The 17409-nt window shown below is 45.0% G+C and overlaps 1 protein-coding gene across 1 annotated transcript in view; it reads left to right on the top strand.

Moving 5' to 3' along the window:
- The window catches only part of RANBP17 (RAN binding protein 17), a 147508-nt gene extending 131382 nt beyond the window's left edge, over positions 1-16126 (top strand). Inside the window, 4 exon segments of the mRNA XM_090151102.1 lie at positions 3667-3777; positions 6618-6710; positions 10932-11059; positions 13701-16126. Of these exon segments, the coding sequence (XP_090007228.1) occupies positions 3667-3777; positions 6618-6710; positions 10932-11059; positions 13701-13875 (507 nt within the window). The 3' untranslated portion in view covers positions 13876-16126.
- The last annotated feature ends 1283 nt before the right edge of the window (positions 16127-17409 follow it).

The following is a 17409-nucleotide window of genomic DNA, read 5'->3' as shown; positions in this document are numbered from 1 at the left end:
CTGCTGCTGGCAGACATCTGCACGCTTGGAGCTCATGCTCAGCTCCCTGCAAACCTCAGCTGCCTTGTGGCAAGCAGCGTCAGTGTGAGATGTGCAGGGCTAGGAGGGCTGCATGGATCCCTGCCACCCGACTGGCCATTTGGAGGCCCTCCTGTAACAGAGATTTCAGAAAAGCGATGATCCTGCAGGTAAAGAGATCAATTCGTATGCTGAAACCCTTCTGCAGTGCTGAAATCCCACGCTGCTTTTGTGCACCAACTCCCAGCACTTGATGGAACGGAAGGCAGGACTGAACTGCGCGTGAGGAACTGCACACTGTAAGCCCTGCTGTTAGCTGGGGGGAAGACCTGAGATGCAGATGTAGGGCCATTTACATTCCTGAAGAGACACTCTTGCTGGAAGGCAGTGGATGTAGTGTGAAGCTGCCATCCCCTCCTCCCAAGAGGATGAAATACTCTGCAACAGGCATTAGCTGGGAGGTGCTGGTGGTGGACACCAACCTCTTCCTCCGCCACCTCTCAGGTAGGAGTGCTGGCTGAGCAAGAAGGGAGAGGCCCTTATCCTGCGGGCTGGGAGGAATGCTAGCAATCAACCGAGCTGACACGAGCTATTTTGCACAGATCTGAACCCAGCTTCCTCTTCTTTATTGATAAGAGCAGAGAGGAGTGTGTATTAATTTTTTATAAGGATTTTAAAGAGCTCAGCTGTCTCCTATACCAAACCAACCTGAAGTTTATGTTTCAAACGTGATAAGTTGTGTGTTCCCAAAGTCCTAATTAATCACGCTTCCGTCATCCTTAAAAACAGCTGCAATGCTGTAAGTTATGGCCACTTATTTAGAAAGAGCTGCCTCTTAAATAGACAGCCCAGGTTAATTTAACATGACCGCCCCAGTATCTGTAACTGAAAATCTCGGGGTAATACCACCTAAAAATGCAGACGAAGAGTTGATGTTACAGTCATAAGTTATTCCAGCCTGAGGTCGAATAATTTGCTGCCTATGAGGGAGCACAGATGGATAGGCAGAAAGAAGCTGTGCAGATACATGAGTTTGTAAACATCTGTCAGCTGCACCAGATATCCAAATACAAAACCTAGCACTTCAGGCAGCGTGAGTATGTGACATTCAGCAGAGGCTCTACATGAAATTCAGCACAGACGGAAACAAGTCAGCATACTCTGGAAGGTAACAATTAATGAACCGTGTCCCCTCCTCCCTGCAGAAGGAGGAGGTGTTCCATTCATCAGGCATCTTCCCTGTTTTCGCAGTTAACTGTTCTGCTGCCAGTATTTAATGAGCCAGCCCATGTGCTGGGCAGACCTGCTCTGTCCCACAAGCTTACCACCTTACTGAGGGTTTGCAGCAGTCAGCTGGCATCTCTTTTCCTCCCGGATGGATGCCAGCTGACCCAGGAACAAGGTCTCCCTTAGGATAGAGGGATCTGCTTCTGAGAGGCAAGAAAGGATCCAGCATCTTAGACTTTCACGTAACAGTTTAGAGGCAACTGCAGTACGAATATAATGCGTTCTGTCGTGTTAGAATATGTCCTCAAATTAGAGGGAAGAGTATAGGGCAGTGTTTTGCTCTGGCCAGCTTGTGTGCAGGATGCAGCTGCTGCCCGTGCTCCAGCTCTGCCCTCATTACATCCTAGCGCAGTGCAAACAGCTGCTGGGATCCTGGCGGCTGCCTGAAAGGCACTCACTACTGACTCACTACTGGTAGGAAGTGCTGGAAGCAAGCCTTAGTTTTGAAAAGTCTGCTTTGCCCTATTGGTCTGTGTTATTGTGCCGGTTTTATTTTAACAGTGAAGGAATAGAAACCTGTTTTCAGTGGCTCTGGTATAGTAAATTTATTGGGCGCATTGCAGGTGCTTGTCATTAGCCTTAAGCTATCATCCTAAATGTATCTTTCTGAGTATGTGCTTATGTTTCTTTTTCAGATACAAAGACAGGTTTGACATAAGTTAGTACAATCTTATTGTGTGATTATTTCTTCTAGCTTGTGATTTGGACCTACTTCAAGTGAGCACTCCCATACTTAGAGCCCTTTGGCCAGTTCTAAAGACATATCCAGGGAAATGACGAGTTCCACACTCTGTAACCGTTCCCTTTTTCACATCTACTGTCATCTTTTCCATCCCTTCTGAACACCGGTTTTAAAAAAAGAGACCCTCCTACACGATATAACACATAACTGGTAGGAATACCCTGTGAAAGAGATGGACACTTAAATCTTATTTCAGTTCATGAGCTGCAGATATATACTAGTTGTTGGCATGAGGTATGTCACCCAGATGCCCTGCCTTTTTTTTTTTTCATTGTTTTTTTATTTGACAGTTTAAACCTTGGTGCTGTTTTCATAAAAGGAAGCAAAAAGGCCCGACCCAGTTGAGATACAAGATTGGGTCCTTAACAGTCTTATTCTAAGACTTTCCTGCAGCTTCTTAAGCTTCTGTTGTTGAGTCATGAAATTTTAGTTAGTGGTGTATACTTAAATACATACACACACACATATATATAGATATGGGAATTATATGCCCTTAAACTCTTACATTTTTCAAATTCCAGTTGATCTGCAATTTCTGACAAGTGAAAAGTATTTTTTAGTTCAGGAGTGATTGACTTGTTCTTACTTTCAAAATAAGTACAAGGCTTTAGTTTTCTTATTTCGTTTGGAAGTGTTATTTTTTGAACAGAAACTCCAAGTGGAAAATATCAATCTGAAAGTTAGGCTTTCTAGTAAAATAAATATTTTAAAACAACAGATTAAAATTTAAGGTATTTAATAATCTTGGAGCATTTGAATCTTCTGAATATTATTAGTTAAATGATGATCCATTTATTGATATAGAAAGAATTGATGATGAAAGAACTGAGAACTCTAACGGACATTTAAATTAGTAATCACAGCTCCTAAATTAAGAGCAGACTGCCTGAAGCTAGAGCTATAAAATCTGCCAAGTTTTGGAGCTAAACAATGAAATGGGAATCTTTTTCGGATCTGACTGGAACGTGTTCTCACCAGCCAAGTGCCTGGTCATAACCTGTGTGTTTTTAGAGCGTTCTGGGTCTTTTGTGAAGGTCTACTTAATGCTGTCTGTGCTTTTAATGTAACGTTCTTTACATTAGAAATGTGATTAGGTGCATTAGAATAAAATATTTATCCCAACGTGTGGGAGAGAGAAGTGAGTTACAGGACCTGCTTGGTGCTCGTTCTGCTCTACTGATACATGAAGGAGCAGAAGAACCTTTTTAATGGAAAGACAGCTTCTTTCCCAGCTTCTTTAGAAAAATGAAACCCGAATAAGGGCTGTCTCGAGCAACGCTTTCCTCCACTGCTACAGAGAGAAAGCAGCTCTGAAGGCAAAGAGGCTCTGAAGAATTAATTTATTGGAAGAACAGTTCTTTACTCTTGCCTCTTCTGTCAATAGTTTCTTTTGTACAGAACAGACGTGTCAGGAGAAACATTATTGAACCAGATAAAGCGATGCCTTACATTTAAGATAAGAGGACAGAGACACGGGTGCCAGTTTGAACTTCATAGAAAATAGATAATCTGCTTCTGCAGCCCCTTCCTTGTTAACGCCTCTGTCCCCACCTCAGGCCTCGCTTTCCGCCTGTGTCACACGGCGCTGGGCCTGCTGTGCCTCGCCTGCCTGCAGCTAATGGCCGCGGGGCGGCGCCGGCCTGGGGCTGCCTCCATCCTGCTGCTCGGGTGGTTGGGCAGCACCGCCATCATTGCTCTGTGTGTTGCATCATAAATACGAATGTCCATCAGTATGTGTCAGCAAATCAAATACAAAGGGGGAGAGGCACGTTATTTCTAAGGTCCTCCACAAAACAAGTTCCAGCTCCTTTGTGATCTGAACGACAGAAACGGCCGTACAGATGGAGCTGTGTATCTGGAAATTTCCTCACACCGTTTCTCCTGATGACATGAGCTAGTGGGAATGGAGCCAGATAACGGCCACGTGAGGTCTGAGGGAGGATACTGAGGATGTTGTTTGTCAGTGTGGGAGGGAGCCGTTCTGCGTTGTGTGAAAACAAGAGGGGTGTGAGGTGGAGTTATGAAATTAAGTGGCAGCCTGCTACTTGTGCCTGAGAAAGGCTTCAAGTTTGGTGCACTGCCAGTGAGCGAGCCGTCTGCTGAGGCAAAGCTTCATTATGAAGTAGCATGAGCCTCGTCTAGACTAGCTCTGTTGCCTTGCAGATGAGGTTGTTTGGTCTGCGTCACTTAAACTTCAGTTCTGTGCAGCAGGGGTGACCTCCATGCGCTTGTTCATGGGCGCAGTGTCTTTTGGTGTGTGTCAGCAGCGCTGTAAAACAAAGAAGGATGTGGAATGCTAACAGCTTGCTGTGGAAACAGCACAGGAAACCTTGCTACACAGTAAAACAAAGCAGCAGCAGCAGTAGTTGTGATGGAAAGACATAGAAAACAGAAGGACATTTGAGGCTGTTATCATGGATTTTAGTACCCTTCGTCTTGATGGAATTAGGCACAGTAATTGCTGATGGCTTCTGCTGTAATGCACTCCTGACAACTTTGGATTCCATAGACAGCATTGCCCCATTTTATTCTTGCATCTCTTGCTGCTGAGCTGTACACCTAAGGGACTTCTCTTTAGCCTTGTGAGAAGTGAGACGTGTAAGACATCTGCAGAGACAACACGGTGGGATTGCATATTGTCCACCTTTGAGAGCAATAAGCTTCTGTAACTTGAAGAAAAGCATTAATCACTGTTCTGGGGCGTTCACAGACAGGTGTTGTTAAGCCTTCTTCGTGTCAGTGAGCTGGTGCCACAAGTCCCAGCAGTTCCTTTAAACATGGGCAACCTTGTAGAAAGGTGTCAGCACTGGTGGTGATACAGCTGTGTGTGAAGCAGAGGTGTGGAACTGAATTCTTCCATGTGGAAAAGGTTGCACCCGTTTGACATTCATTGATGCTTTGCTGTACGTTTATGGAGAACAAACAGTGGGTGTGAGCACAGTGAGGGGTAGGTGCTGTGTTAAGCAGTGGTGACAGCAGCAGTGGGTCACCTCTGCTGGTGCAGATTGTTACAGGTGCAGTAGCATGCAGGCTCTTGTTCATCACTGGTGAAAATGCATTGCTACTGGTGGTGATTATGTGGAAAAACGGTGTTCTGTAGCTGAGAATTTGCTCTATCAAATAATGTTATTGTGCTCTTTGTGTCTGTTGTAGTTTCCAGGGAAATAAATAGGACACGTTACTTTTGGAGTAACCTACATATAAAGTGCTGTAATTATTGCTCGTGCCTGGAAAGTGCTTGTACAGAGATATTTGGATTGCTTTCACTAGTTGCAAAGCAGCATAGAGGTGGTTTTGTCCTATGAGTAATGGAAGATATTTTGCCTGATGTATAAACTGTGGAGTCAGGATTAAAATGGGCCTTTCCCTCGTCAGACCTTATGTTCCTAACTTGAAAGCTCAAATAATTTGTGGATATCTCTGTTGCAGGTGATTTGTAGTGCTAGGATTCATCTTTTTCATTTAGTGAAACATGCTGTTTGACTTAGCCTTGGTCAGTTATTACAGGCGAGTTTGTAGTGTGGCAGCTCTCTGGAGACCCTGCTCATAGCTACTCGTTGGCCTAAAAGAAAGGATTTAATGATTTTCTTCTTCCTCTATGTTTGGTTTTAGGGTGTAGATATTTTATAAATGTGAGTCAAACTATTTACGGGTGACATTTTACAAATTTTCGTTCTGTTTAATCTTTGAGTAATGTTTTTAGATTCGGATATGTTATGGCCTTTGGCATTTGGGACTGCTGTGTCTCCAGGATATCTTTACGGATTTTGTCTTTAAATGGATTCTATAGCTCTTTTGTGATTTATTTTTACGAAAGTGGTGCTGATCCCTGAAATAAGTCCCACCCTCCCTAGCTACACACACCAGCAGTGTAGATGCACAGCAAGACCAGCAGGGGCCCCCAGGGGAGAATACCTGTTGTGGTGGTAGCCAGAGGCTCTGGTTACAGCCAGCCAACAATGAGAGTTACCTGTCTTCTGCTCGAGAGCCAGAAGAACTTAGTTGTACGGATTGATAAGTCTCAGTGATTTATAAAGTTGATCAAGTGGTTTTATGCCTGCTGTAGATCTCTGTAAGTTAAGTAACAGAAATAAAATGTCCAAAACCACGGACTTGGATTTGTAACTGCCTTGCAATTGATGTAGATTTCTAGATGCCTTGCTGTGATTGGGATTACCTTCATCAGAATTGAGGTTCCTTTCAAATGCCTTAGAAGAAGGAGGAGGTGGGTGTGAGAAAACCAGGATCTCGAATAGCACCTTGAGATTAATCTGAAACAAGCACAGATTACTGGCCACACATATATTGCTGTCCTATAAGTGAATCTGTACCTTAAATAAACACAACTTTAAGTTTCTGTTCCTGTTTGTTTTGACTTCTGTAATTATGACTTTGGAGCTAAGCTTTAACATTCACTTTCTTCATTTCTTCACCTGGTAGTTGTGGTTACAGAAATATTTGTTTGGAAGAAAGACTTTTGGGATACCGTGCCCATCCAGGAAATCTCCGCATGATTAGTAAAACTTTGTTAATTTTTCCTGATCGCCAAACTGTTGGAATTTTCTTTCAGATGATGTTAATCCCAATGAACACCATCGTTTTTGAGGACTGCAGGAACCAACGGTCTGTGTCAGGACCATTGCTTGGACTTCTCAATGAGAAGGTGAGTATTTAAGAGATTCTACCAGATGCACTCTTGACGTGCCCAAGCAGTTGAAATCATTATTTCAGACAGAACAAAGCTGCCTGTGGCCTTTTCAAATCCCCTCCCTCTTTCCTTGGAACCTAACTCACTTAGCCCCACGCTAAGAGTAAAGCTCAGCTCATGTACCAGGTAATATTTTACAGATTTGTTCACAAAGGCTGAGCGGCTTCATTTTGATGAGAAAATCTTCTCAAACTTTACCCCAGCTTTTACACTCAACCTTAGGCCATGCAAATATAGCAAACCTCTTTTATTCTCTTCTTCTTATTAATAGATTTTAAATCTTTGCTTTTCCAGAATAAAGTAGAAATGATAGGCAAGCTCATCTGGCTTTTAGATACAGCACTGAAACAAGAACACTGTCGAAATCACATCAGAAAAAATTGCTTCCTAGAAAAATAGTTAACCAATTCCTTTTTCTGAAAGGTTTCACAGGAACAAGCAGCTTTGAGGATATTATCTGAGCTCTTACACTTAAGTACCAGCATTGATTGCAATTTGGATTGTGTTCATCTGTGGCAAATCATATAAACCAGGAAATACTCTGCAATTTGCCCTTTCAATAAAATCTGAAACTATGAATTTGGATATACCCATCATGTTTCCCTTGTGACTTAATAGAGACAATATTGTCAGAAATGGAAACCATCTGAGTAAATGAATGTGAATTGATCTAAATGTGTGCATTTTTTTTGTATAGCCAGGCATTGTTTCTGAAGATACTGACCTGTTGTATTTGCCACAGTTCAGAGCTGGCTCTAACTTTATTCTGAATTGCTTTATATCTTGGGCAGTCACAAGCCTCAGTGTATTACTGCTTTGGAGAATGAATTGTCTATACAATAAGAGGGTGCTGGAAAAAAATAAGACACTAAGATTAGCAGCAACTGCATACATTAAAATTCAAACTGAAATCCCAGCTATGGAAGGAAACTAATAGAAGAAGAAAATATATCAAGAAGAGAAGCGCTGTCTCATCATTCACCTGTGCTGAAGGATCCAATTTTAGCCATATCCAATAGCACTGTCATTCATCTTCTTGGTGTGTTATTGTGATTTAAATCCAGGCTCTATAAGAGAGAGCAGTTCTTTTAAAATGATTGAGAGGGAATAAGGGCAAATTCAGTGTTTAGGAAAACTTTATGACATCACAATATTATACTTTACAGATGGAAGCAATATTTCCTACTTTGGAAGGAAAACTAATCATTTTCTATCTGCTCTGAGTCACTGCATCATTATAAAAGTGGGAAATAAGTAGTTTTGTGCATTCCCAATCTTGTTCAAGACGACACTTTTGTTTATATAATGCTTCTGATTTATAGCGTTTAAGTATTAGCCTGACTACATATTAATTATGTGTTTTTTGATGTTAGCTGCTTCAGTATGAGAAGAAATTAAATATTTCACTTGAAGATAAAACTGCGGAGCTGTAAATCACAAGAAATAAATTCGTGACTGGCAGAATATTCTTTTTACTGAAATTAGACTAGTTCTAATGATTTTGTGTTTTGCTTAGCAGACACTGTACAAGAGCCGTTACTTATCAACAAGCCTTACATTTTCTTCTGGAAGGATGGAAAACAGAAAATATAATTTGCAATATTTGCATTGCCCTCTTTGCATGGAACATATTATTTTGTGTTCAGAAAAAAGTAGGTAATGTACTTAGATACAGCTGTAAGAGTCATCTTTCCTCGGCTCACTTCAGTACACTGCTAGCTTATTTATTGAAAGTGGAGTGCTTTATTTCAGGTGGGGTATCAGTCTGTACATCTCCTGTGATAGCAAGCACACATTAACCACATTTTACTTTTACTGTTTGTTCTCATCTACTTTTGTTTTAATGATACTTCCCTTGCCAACAGTTCATCTCAAAGGGAAGGCGGCTGGTTTACCTGGGGACTGAGGAAAGCTAGGATTCATACTTGCTTGTCCTGATAGGCTGAGTTATGCCAAAATGGGAGTTGTATTCAGAGTCCACCCTAAAACAATGCTAAATCTTTTGAGACAGAGTCAGCTTGATATCAAATGAGATGGTTTCCAGTGACTCCTGACATCGTTCCTCTCCCAAAGTGAGGCAGCAAGTTTAATTTAAATCCTGATGGCAGCCAGGATCCTGGCATCTCCTTCTTGCTGTTCTTCAACCAAAGAAGATCACAAGCATATGAGTGCATGGGCAGAAGTGATGTTATTGCAGAGAAGCCCTAGAAGCCCCTGGGCTCAGAGCAGCTCTGTAGTGCTGGAGCAGCGATGCCATGGGAGAGTCCTCAGCTGAGGCTGTCAGCAGGGACATTAGACAGAGGTGTAATTCCTGCTGTTAGGGAGGGTATTGGTAAGACTTTCCGTTGTGGGGTTGACTAAAGAAGCTCTGCTCCAAAACTGTGAGTACCGGAGAGGATCTCAGGGTTGCAGCCTTTTCTAGACTGAACTCTGCATTTGTCACCTTGAGAGATCTTCAGGGAACGTGTTTGTTGCAGACAGGTATTTCATCTTTTACACCAGCTCCTACGCGATTTTCAAGATTGAGTTCATGCATAGTTTGGGATCCAGCTGTTTGATCAGCAGGTGCTGTAGCAACTAGCACAGAAGTGTGATACGGGATGTGTCTGTTTTGAAAGGAGCTGGATTGAAGGCAGGTTCCAAGCAGAAATTAAAGGGATTTTTCACTTCCTATCATGGAATCATAGTATGAGTTGAAAGGGACCTTACAGCCCATGTAGCTCCAGCCTCTGCCGTGGGCTGATAGCTGCCCACCAGATCAGGCTGCCCAGGAACCCATCCAGACCAACCTTGGGCACCTCCAAGGATGGGGCACCCACAGCTCCTCTGGGCAACCTGCACCAGTGCCTCAGCTCTCTGAGTATTCCTGTAACCCTATTGAGTTGTCATGGGCTTAAATCTGGAATGCCCTGATTTTACTACGTTTTCCCATATTTTTGCATAAATACGAGAGACCTGTATTTTTGGTATGAAGGAAGCTCATGTTTAAAATTTAACAGGTTTTACACTGAGGGGTTAAACAAATCCCTGGCATGCATTTTGCCTGTCTGTATGACACCCTGAAGCCTGGTGTATCCTTTTTTTTTTTTTAATCAACTTCAAAAGGCTGTTAACATTTTGCATGCTAAAAACACTTTTCAGCCTTCTTTTAACGAGTTTTCTTGATGTGCAACTGAAACATGGAGATGAGGTTAGGCTTTCCTGCATGCTTTTGACCAAATTGTCTTAGCAGTTGTCAGTGTGGTCACTTAAGCTTTTATCTCTAATTTGTTGTCATTCTTGAACCAAAAGACCACATTGATTTTAGAGTGGCTGCTATGTATCTGACTTGGTTATTGATGGTAAAACTTGGACTGGTGGAACTTTCTGTGGCAGTGTCTGTGGACAGAACTGCTATCCTACCTCTCAAATGATTAGGTGTGGGGAAGGTACTGTAAAATGGGGTGGAGGCCACCAGCAATATCCTTCTTGACTGCTGTGAACCTCTGCCAGGTGCTTGGGCACAGGTTCAGCAGAATAGTTCATTCACCTCTGAATAATTGTCTCTATCAGTGTTCATACTGTGGATGTGCTTTTGCCCAAGGCCAGAAGACTTTGGTCTATGTAATCAGTACAATAAAGACTAAACAGGATTATACAACTTCTTTGGCTAAAGAAATAGCGTAGCTGGGTGACTCTGGAGATCGCATCCCATTCCTTATTGCTAGGCTAACCAAAATTTGTCCAAAGGTGGTAAAAAGTTCTATTTTAACTAGTCAAGCAGGACATAATGGATATAGTAATACAGAAAATGCCATAGAATACCTAGCTTCTAAAGAAGCAAGGATGAGTCTGTCTCATCTCAGCAGTACAGTGGATTAGATCCTGCAGTGAGGTATGCACACTTGCACCATTCAAAAAAGACTTAAAAAGGAGTCAGGGAACATTTATATCACCCCTCTCAGGTGGCTTTATGTGTTGGACCTCAGAAAGTGGCCCCTCACTAAATTTTAGTGGTGAGGTAGGACTGAAGCTGGTGCAGCTCAGGACACCTAAGTCTGCTTGCAGTTTGCCCAGCTCCTCTCACAGAGGGCAGCCTGTGAAGCTTTTGTTCAAGAATCCTCCTGGTGCAGGTGAGTAACTTTGGCTTTAAACTTCCAAATCACTGTTCTGAAGTTCTCTGTTTCTTTATCACAGTACTTCAGTGAGCTGAGTGCAACTTTGATAAACAGCCAGCCTGGCAGCAAACGGCAAGTCCTTGAGCAGTGCTTCAGGAACCTCATGAAAGGAGTTGAGCAGAACCTTTCAGTGGAGAACAGAGACTGGTGAGTTAAGACGTAAGTAAGCTGGGAAAAAAAAAGACAAATGGAAACATGGACTGGAAAAAGTTATAATGCAGGAAGCATCCCAAGTAGCCTTGAATTACTTCCTTTAAAAAGAAGGGTCATTCCCCATAAAAGAACTTATCCCTAGACTGAGCAGTTGGAGCCTGAATCTGTAGATAAACATGGCAAGGGTAATTTTTCTGGTAACACAAATCACGAAGTCAACCAATCTTGCCCTCAGTTGAAAAGCAGAGTGGAACTTGGCAGACTCACCATTTCTTCTGTCAGCACTGAATGTTCACTCTTTGTTACCAGGTTGCTCTGGTCTTGTAGTCTGTGTGCATTACTCAGCCAAAACAAACCCTGAAATTATGGAGACACAATCGAAGTCCTGACTGTGGGGCTCCCTGCAAGGCCTGAAACAACCTGGAGAATGTCTTGGACAGAATGACTAAGACCATTTTCTGACTTTATTTCTCCAACTTCTTTTCTCTTTGTTGCTGTGGAAATTGGTGATTATTTTTTAATCCTTACATAGTTTTGCATTGATTTTGGACTCTGTTATTTTGTTTCATTTTCCTGTTAAATTCCAGTATTAAAACAAGTTCCTTATGGCCTGACAGTCAATGATAGGCAGAGAAAGAAGGATTTGGAAGTGAACGCAGAGAAGCACAGATCACATCCTTGGCAATAACTTTGACAGACTTTGTGTAACTTGTTATGGGTCAGGAGAAAACCGGGGAAAAGGCAAAAAGATATCAGAAAGGACAGGAGTGCCCATTAAAGAAAGAAAAATTGAGCTGATGGTGGTGAGCTGTAGGACACGGGCTGACTTTGCAGCTGTGAATGCCAGGGGGAGTCATTTGACTCAAAAGTCCTTCTGGATTACATAAATAAATAAAACCACACAGAAAGAAAAGAAACATGAACAAATGAGGAACTGAGCAAAACTCATTCCTAGAACTTGATAGTTTCTTAGTTCCGTATCTATTTATTCTTATTGAAGGCAAGAAGTCCTCAAGATAACACGGTTTTCGGAGAAAAGCAGGCTTTGATGTGCAGGTTCTGCCTTATTCCAAGAAGGTGGACTTTAAGGGCAGAAGGAGACTGCTGGATGTTCTAATGTGGGCTGAGGGAGGTGGGGTGGCAGGAGGCTGAGCCCCCCCACACCAGCCATGAGCCAAGCAACAGGGATGCGGCTCTCTTCTCCCTGCCCTCCCTGCTCAGGGAGCAGACAGGGGCTTCCATCATGAGGACTGCTGGCAAAGATTAGATTTGGCAAGCATTAGATTTAAATATATGTAGATTTAAAGCGTATTTTCATCTCTGAGCTCTGTGGAGCATTGTCAGATGGGCGGTGGTGTGGAAGCTCTCGGGGAGCTTTTGTGGAATTGCAGCAGGGAGAGATGGGTGCAGGTGTGAGGGGGACGGGGATAATTCGGTCAGACGAGCAGCTCGTCTGTCTGGGTAGCATCCGCCTGTCTAACTTAGGAAGACTTCTAAGCCATCACTTCCCAGCAAGCAGCATGAGTTAATACGATGGCTGTTCTGTTTTCAGCCCTTGATTCGTAATCCTTGGCTGATTTATTCTGTGGAACAGGAGGCTTCTTTTAACGGTGATTGTTTAAATTCGAGCAGAAATCAATTTCCATTAGTAAGGAAATAAACACAAAAGTAAAAAAAAATTATGAATAGAATAAAGAATGAACTCGTAATTGCATCCTGTGTTTCCACACACATCCAGTTTACCACACTGCAGTTACGCATACTCATCAAATACAGTGCTGTGGAGGTAGGCAGGAAGGATTATTTCCCTGTTTCCTGCAAGGAGACCTGGCCTGAGCTCACATCAGTTCCACAAGCACCCGTCTGTGCAGCCCTGTGCAAGAAGGAGCCCCAAGGAGCCATTCTTTGGCAAACTTTATTAGCTTTGCTGTAGCAAACCAGCAAAGCCTGACAATCAAAGCAGAGAGCATTGAGGCTACAAACAAAAGATGACCCAAAGACCTTAAATGCAGTGTGCTTATATATTTTCCTGACATTTTAAATATTTTTTTAAGCACACGAGCGGTATGTGATAAATGGCAATGAAGCACTTCATTTCACTTGAAGGTAAACCAGGGAAGTGGGGCAGATTTGGACTGTCTCGTCGTTCAGTCTCAGGCGGTGCCGTGGGATGGATGTCCCATCCTGCACTTGTCAGCAGAGAACTGTTGTTGATACTCCTTCTGTGCCAGATGGGTGATGGTGCAGTGTCTCACAGGTGCTCATGAGGGAGGGCGGTGGCAGCGGGGCAGCCTGGAGTTGGTGACCATCTAGGTGCGTCCCAGAGAGTCCTGTGCTGGAGGTTGGGGAGGGTTCTGAATCACACAAGAGGGGAAAGGCTCCTCATTGCATTCAGTTCCCAGCAGACTTGTTATGTGACTCATGCCATTGGTAGGCTGAGTTTGTAATGCTGTCCGAATACACTTCTGAGGTCATTGCTGTATTGCAGAACTTTTCGAGAGCACATAGTTGTTTTTTTTTCCATTTTCCTCTGTTGTTCTTTCAGTTCAATTTCCATCTTCGTTATTCTTTTTACCATTTACTGAGATCAATGTCAGGTCTCTGCTAACCAACTGTTGGGTTTTCTTCTGTCCAGGTTCACCCAGAACGTGTCAGTGTTCCGAAGGGACATGGCTGAGGTGCTGCACTGTGAAGGGGCGGCCGATGCGGGCAGCTTGGGAATGAAGAACTGTCAAGGACTGGGGAAAGCAGAGCTGGCTAATAAATCTGTTCTGAAAGCTTTGGAGCCCTGCTATATTGTTAGATTTTGACCTTTGCGGAAACTACTTTTTTAGATAACTTCTGCCTTTTTATATCTCTGGTATAAACATAAGGGTTTGCAATAGTGAAAGCAATGTAAAGTCAACATTTTCTGCCTTTCTTAGCAAAATTTACTATCTTTTTCTTTTATCTTTATGAAACGGTGTAGAAACAGTACTTATCCAAAGAGCATGACAGTGTACATGAGGAAATGGAGGACTACAGGTAAGCACTTTAGGCTCTTAAGTATGGCCAGGAAATTAAGAATGTTGCATATCATATAAGAGACCTGATGGAGCTGCTGTTACTGAAACACTGACGGGATCTGAGTTTCACCAGCACAAGTTTTCCAGGTCCTTGGAAACGTAGAGAGATGGAGAAACCAGGGCAGAAAGGAGTTGCTAAATGTTATGATGCTGTTTAAACAGGATAAAATGCATCGACTCCTACAAAAAAAAGCAAGCAGATCCAAAGACGTATCGCTCATACTTACATGGCTTGTGGCATGAAGATGAATACGTGCATCTGAACCAGCAAACTCGGTAGATTTGTCTTCACCACTTAGAGGTGGTGAAGAGCTCCGTGTGTACCAACCAGAAGCCCTCCTTGGGTCTGCAGTACACTCACTCACACACACACACACAGCACTGCTCTGTGCAGCACAGTGAAGAAGGGCCTGAGGTGGGCACAGGGTGCCAGTGACAAATGAAGCAAGATCTAACAAGAATCAGAACTATTACTTAAATAAGTCAATCGGTTGATAACATACAAAAGCTATTATGTGCAATTAGAAACTGTTGGTATTGGGGCCACGTTTTCTTTTTCCTTAGGTAAATAATTGGTTGCCTGTGCAATGAGGAAACAAGAGTTGTCACTCTAGGTTCTACAGACTGCACAGCTGAACCCGTTCCCTGCTGTGTGCGCAGCCGTGTGTCCATCTGACGGATGGAGGTCCTCCCGTTCCCCTGCAGGTGGCTCCAGGGCTCTGGGCAGTTTGCTGTATGAACCTTTCCGTCACCTCCCAGCCCCATGTTGGCATTTAGAGGCTCAGATGAAAGCTTGTGGGTTCTGCAACTCCATTTTTTTTTTTGTCATACGGTGACAGTAAATATTGGTTGTGTACAAAGTGGCTGTGCTCAGAGACCAGTCCTCATGCTGGTTTGTTAGCAGCTCTGCTGAGAGCAGAAGTTGGGCATGGTGAAAAGCAGAGCTCCATGTGTCCCCATTGCTCAGTATTCAGATTCAGGGCTTGCTTTCACATAAGGCTGCTGCCCTCTGTGGCACTTCTTGAATTCTGCTTTTAACAGGATATGAGTCCCTTCCCAGAACTCGCATCTTGTAAATGGGGCAAACTGGATACGTGTATTTGAGCAGCATTCCAACTTTGGTTAACAACTGACAGCAGGACCTTCTTCAGAGAAGCTGGTCATATAAACAGGCTTGATTTTTGGTTTGGAGATGGATGGCAGAAAGCAGTGTATTTTATGACTCCCGGTCCTTTGTTGAGAGTCTGTGCTGTCAGCCTGAAAAGGCCACTGGCAAAGTGGGTACAGCCCAGATTTTCCTCCTGTGCTTCCAAGGGATGTGTGATGGCTGGCTGGCTGGTTGGTTAAATGCATTGTTGCCTTAAGGGGGTTGGAGTTTCTTTGTACTTTAAGAAAAATAAAAACTAAAAAAATGGAAACGATGGATGGAGAAAACATCAGGAAGGAGACTGCATGCGGCCCCCAGTGATTTCCTCTCGAGAAAGCAGTGCGAGTCTGTCTGGTTCTGCTGACAGCTTGGGACTGCAGAACGGCTCCGATTCCCCCCCAGATGCACTTTCTGTGGTCGCAGTGAGGCACCGACAGCTGCGCTGCAGGTGAGCGAGGAGCCTCGAGAGGAGCAGAGCAGCCCTGGCACAGGGAGAGCAAAGCCCAGCTCCGTCCTGCTGGCACCGGGGGCTCTGAAGAAGCTCAGCCACGAGCGATGCGCACTTTGTAAAGCAGCTCCTTAGACTTGTTAATGTTTTATTGGAGTTTACGATGACAGCAAACCTTTCAAACTGCAGAGGGGTAACGCGCTTCCTTGCCCTATTAAAAAATAATGTTGGTGTGGATGTGATGTACCACAGTTTAGGCGGCCGTTAGGAGTGCTTCTCTGACAGCGTTCTGTTTGAGGTTTACAGAAAGCGTAATAAAATATGTAAGTTACATTTCTACAAACAAAAGCCATAACATAAGTTATTTATGAGCGTGAGATCCAACCCGTATCACGATAAATAAACCTTAATGGATACCTGCAGCATCCACCCTAATGCGATTTGCCCAACAAAGTCGTATTTAGTATAAGAATCGGGCAGCAAGTGCAGGTTGGTGCGGCAAATGAGAATTAGGAGAGGCTGGCACAGACCGACTGCACCTCGGCAGCCCCAGCCCACACCGTGCACAGCAGAGCAGATGTCCATGCCCGGCAGCGCTGCCGGGACGTCCCCGCCGGCTCCGGCTCAGCCTGATGTTATCAGAGATGGCAGAGAGGCACCGGGCCCCATCTGCCCGTCACCCTCTGCGCTCTCTCCGTTCAGCTCCCTTCCTTCCATCCTGCCCCCCCCCACCATCCCACTGGGGTATTGGAGGGCCGAGACGTGGTTTTGGAACTTAAAGTTTTGGCTTTCCTAATAGAAGTGCCCAAACGTGAGCTGAAGCCACCAGGGCTCGGTGTCCGGGGCTGCGCACCGCCTGCAGCTGCTGCCCTGGGGTGGCATTTCGGGTTCTTCCCCTCCGCCAGGCTGCGATGCCCAGAGCTGCCCTTCCTTCCCCCGCCCCCTCCTTCGGGCTGCTCTGTGCCGCTCTACGGGCAAAGACGGCACCTGAAGGAACGGGCGATGCCTTTAGGGCAGCGCGGCCCTCTCACAGCCCTGCAGCCCGGCGGGATGAGTTCGGGCCCGCTGGGACGGGAGCAGAGCCGGTCCTCGGGGCAACGCGTGGATTCCTGCGTGCTGAAGCACGGCCTCGAGCAGCGGAGCATCACGGCCGGGATGAGACAGTGCCTCCAGAGCCCTAAAAGGAGCGGGATTTCTTTGCGGCGGCGGGACGGCCAGCTTAGCAGCGGGTGGGAGATGCGCTCCGTGCGGCGCCGGTGCCGCCGCAGCCTCCGGCCCCACGCGAGGATCCTGCGGGGGGGGGCGAGGCGTGGAGCCGTGCAGGGCGGGCGTCTGGAGCGCGGAGCAGTGCGGGGAGAGCTGGAGGGGCAGCGGCAGCTCCGTGCCGGCCCTGCTTGCCCTCAGCCGCGCAGCTCCGCGGTGGCACCGACGTGCCCGTGGTTTGTGAGCGCCGGGGGAACCCCGCGGCACTTTCTTTCGGTGTCATTCCAGACGCTTTACAAATAATTAGCGGTAAGCATTAAATAAGACAGGTGTCGCGGCTCACTCGGCCCACACCACGTTACGACAACAAACTTCCCACCGAGGATCTCGCAGGACGAACATCCAGCCGTACCCCGGCCACCCGCGCAACTCAGCCCGGCGGTCCCGGCGGAGCGGGCAGGAGGTGGCATCCACCTGCTGC

The sequence above is a fragment of the Phasianus colchicus genome, chromosome 15, assembly GCF_987193195.1.
Source record: "Phasianus colchicus chromosome 15, bPhaCol1.hap1.1, whole genome shotgun sequence".
In the NCBI taxonomy this organism is placed as follows: Eukaryota; Metazoa; Chordata; class Aves; order Galliformes; family Phasianidae; genus Phasianus; species Phasianus colchicus.
The sequence above is the reverse complement of the archived record's forward strand: the minus strand, read 5'-3'. Positions and strand labels throughout refer to the sequence as shown.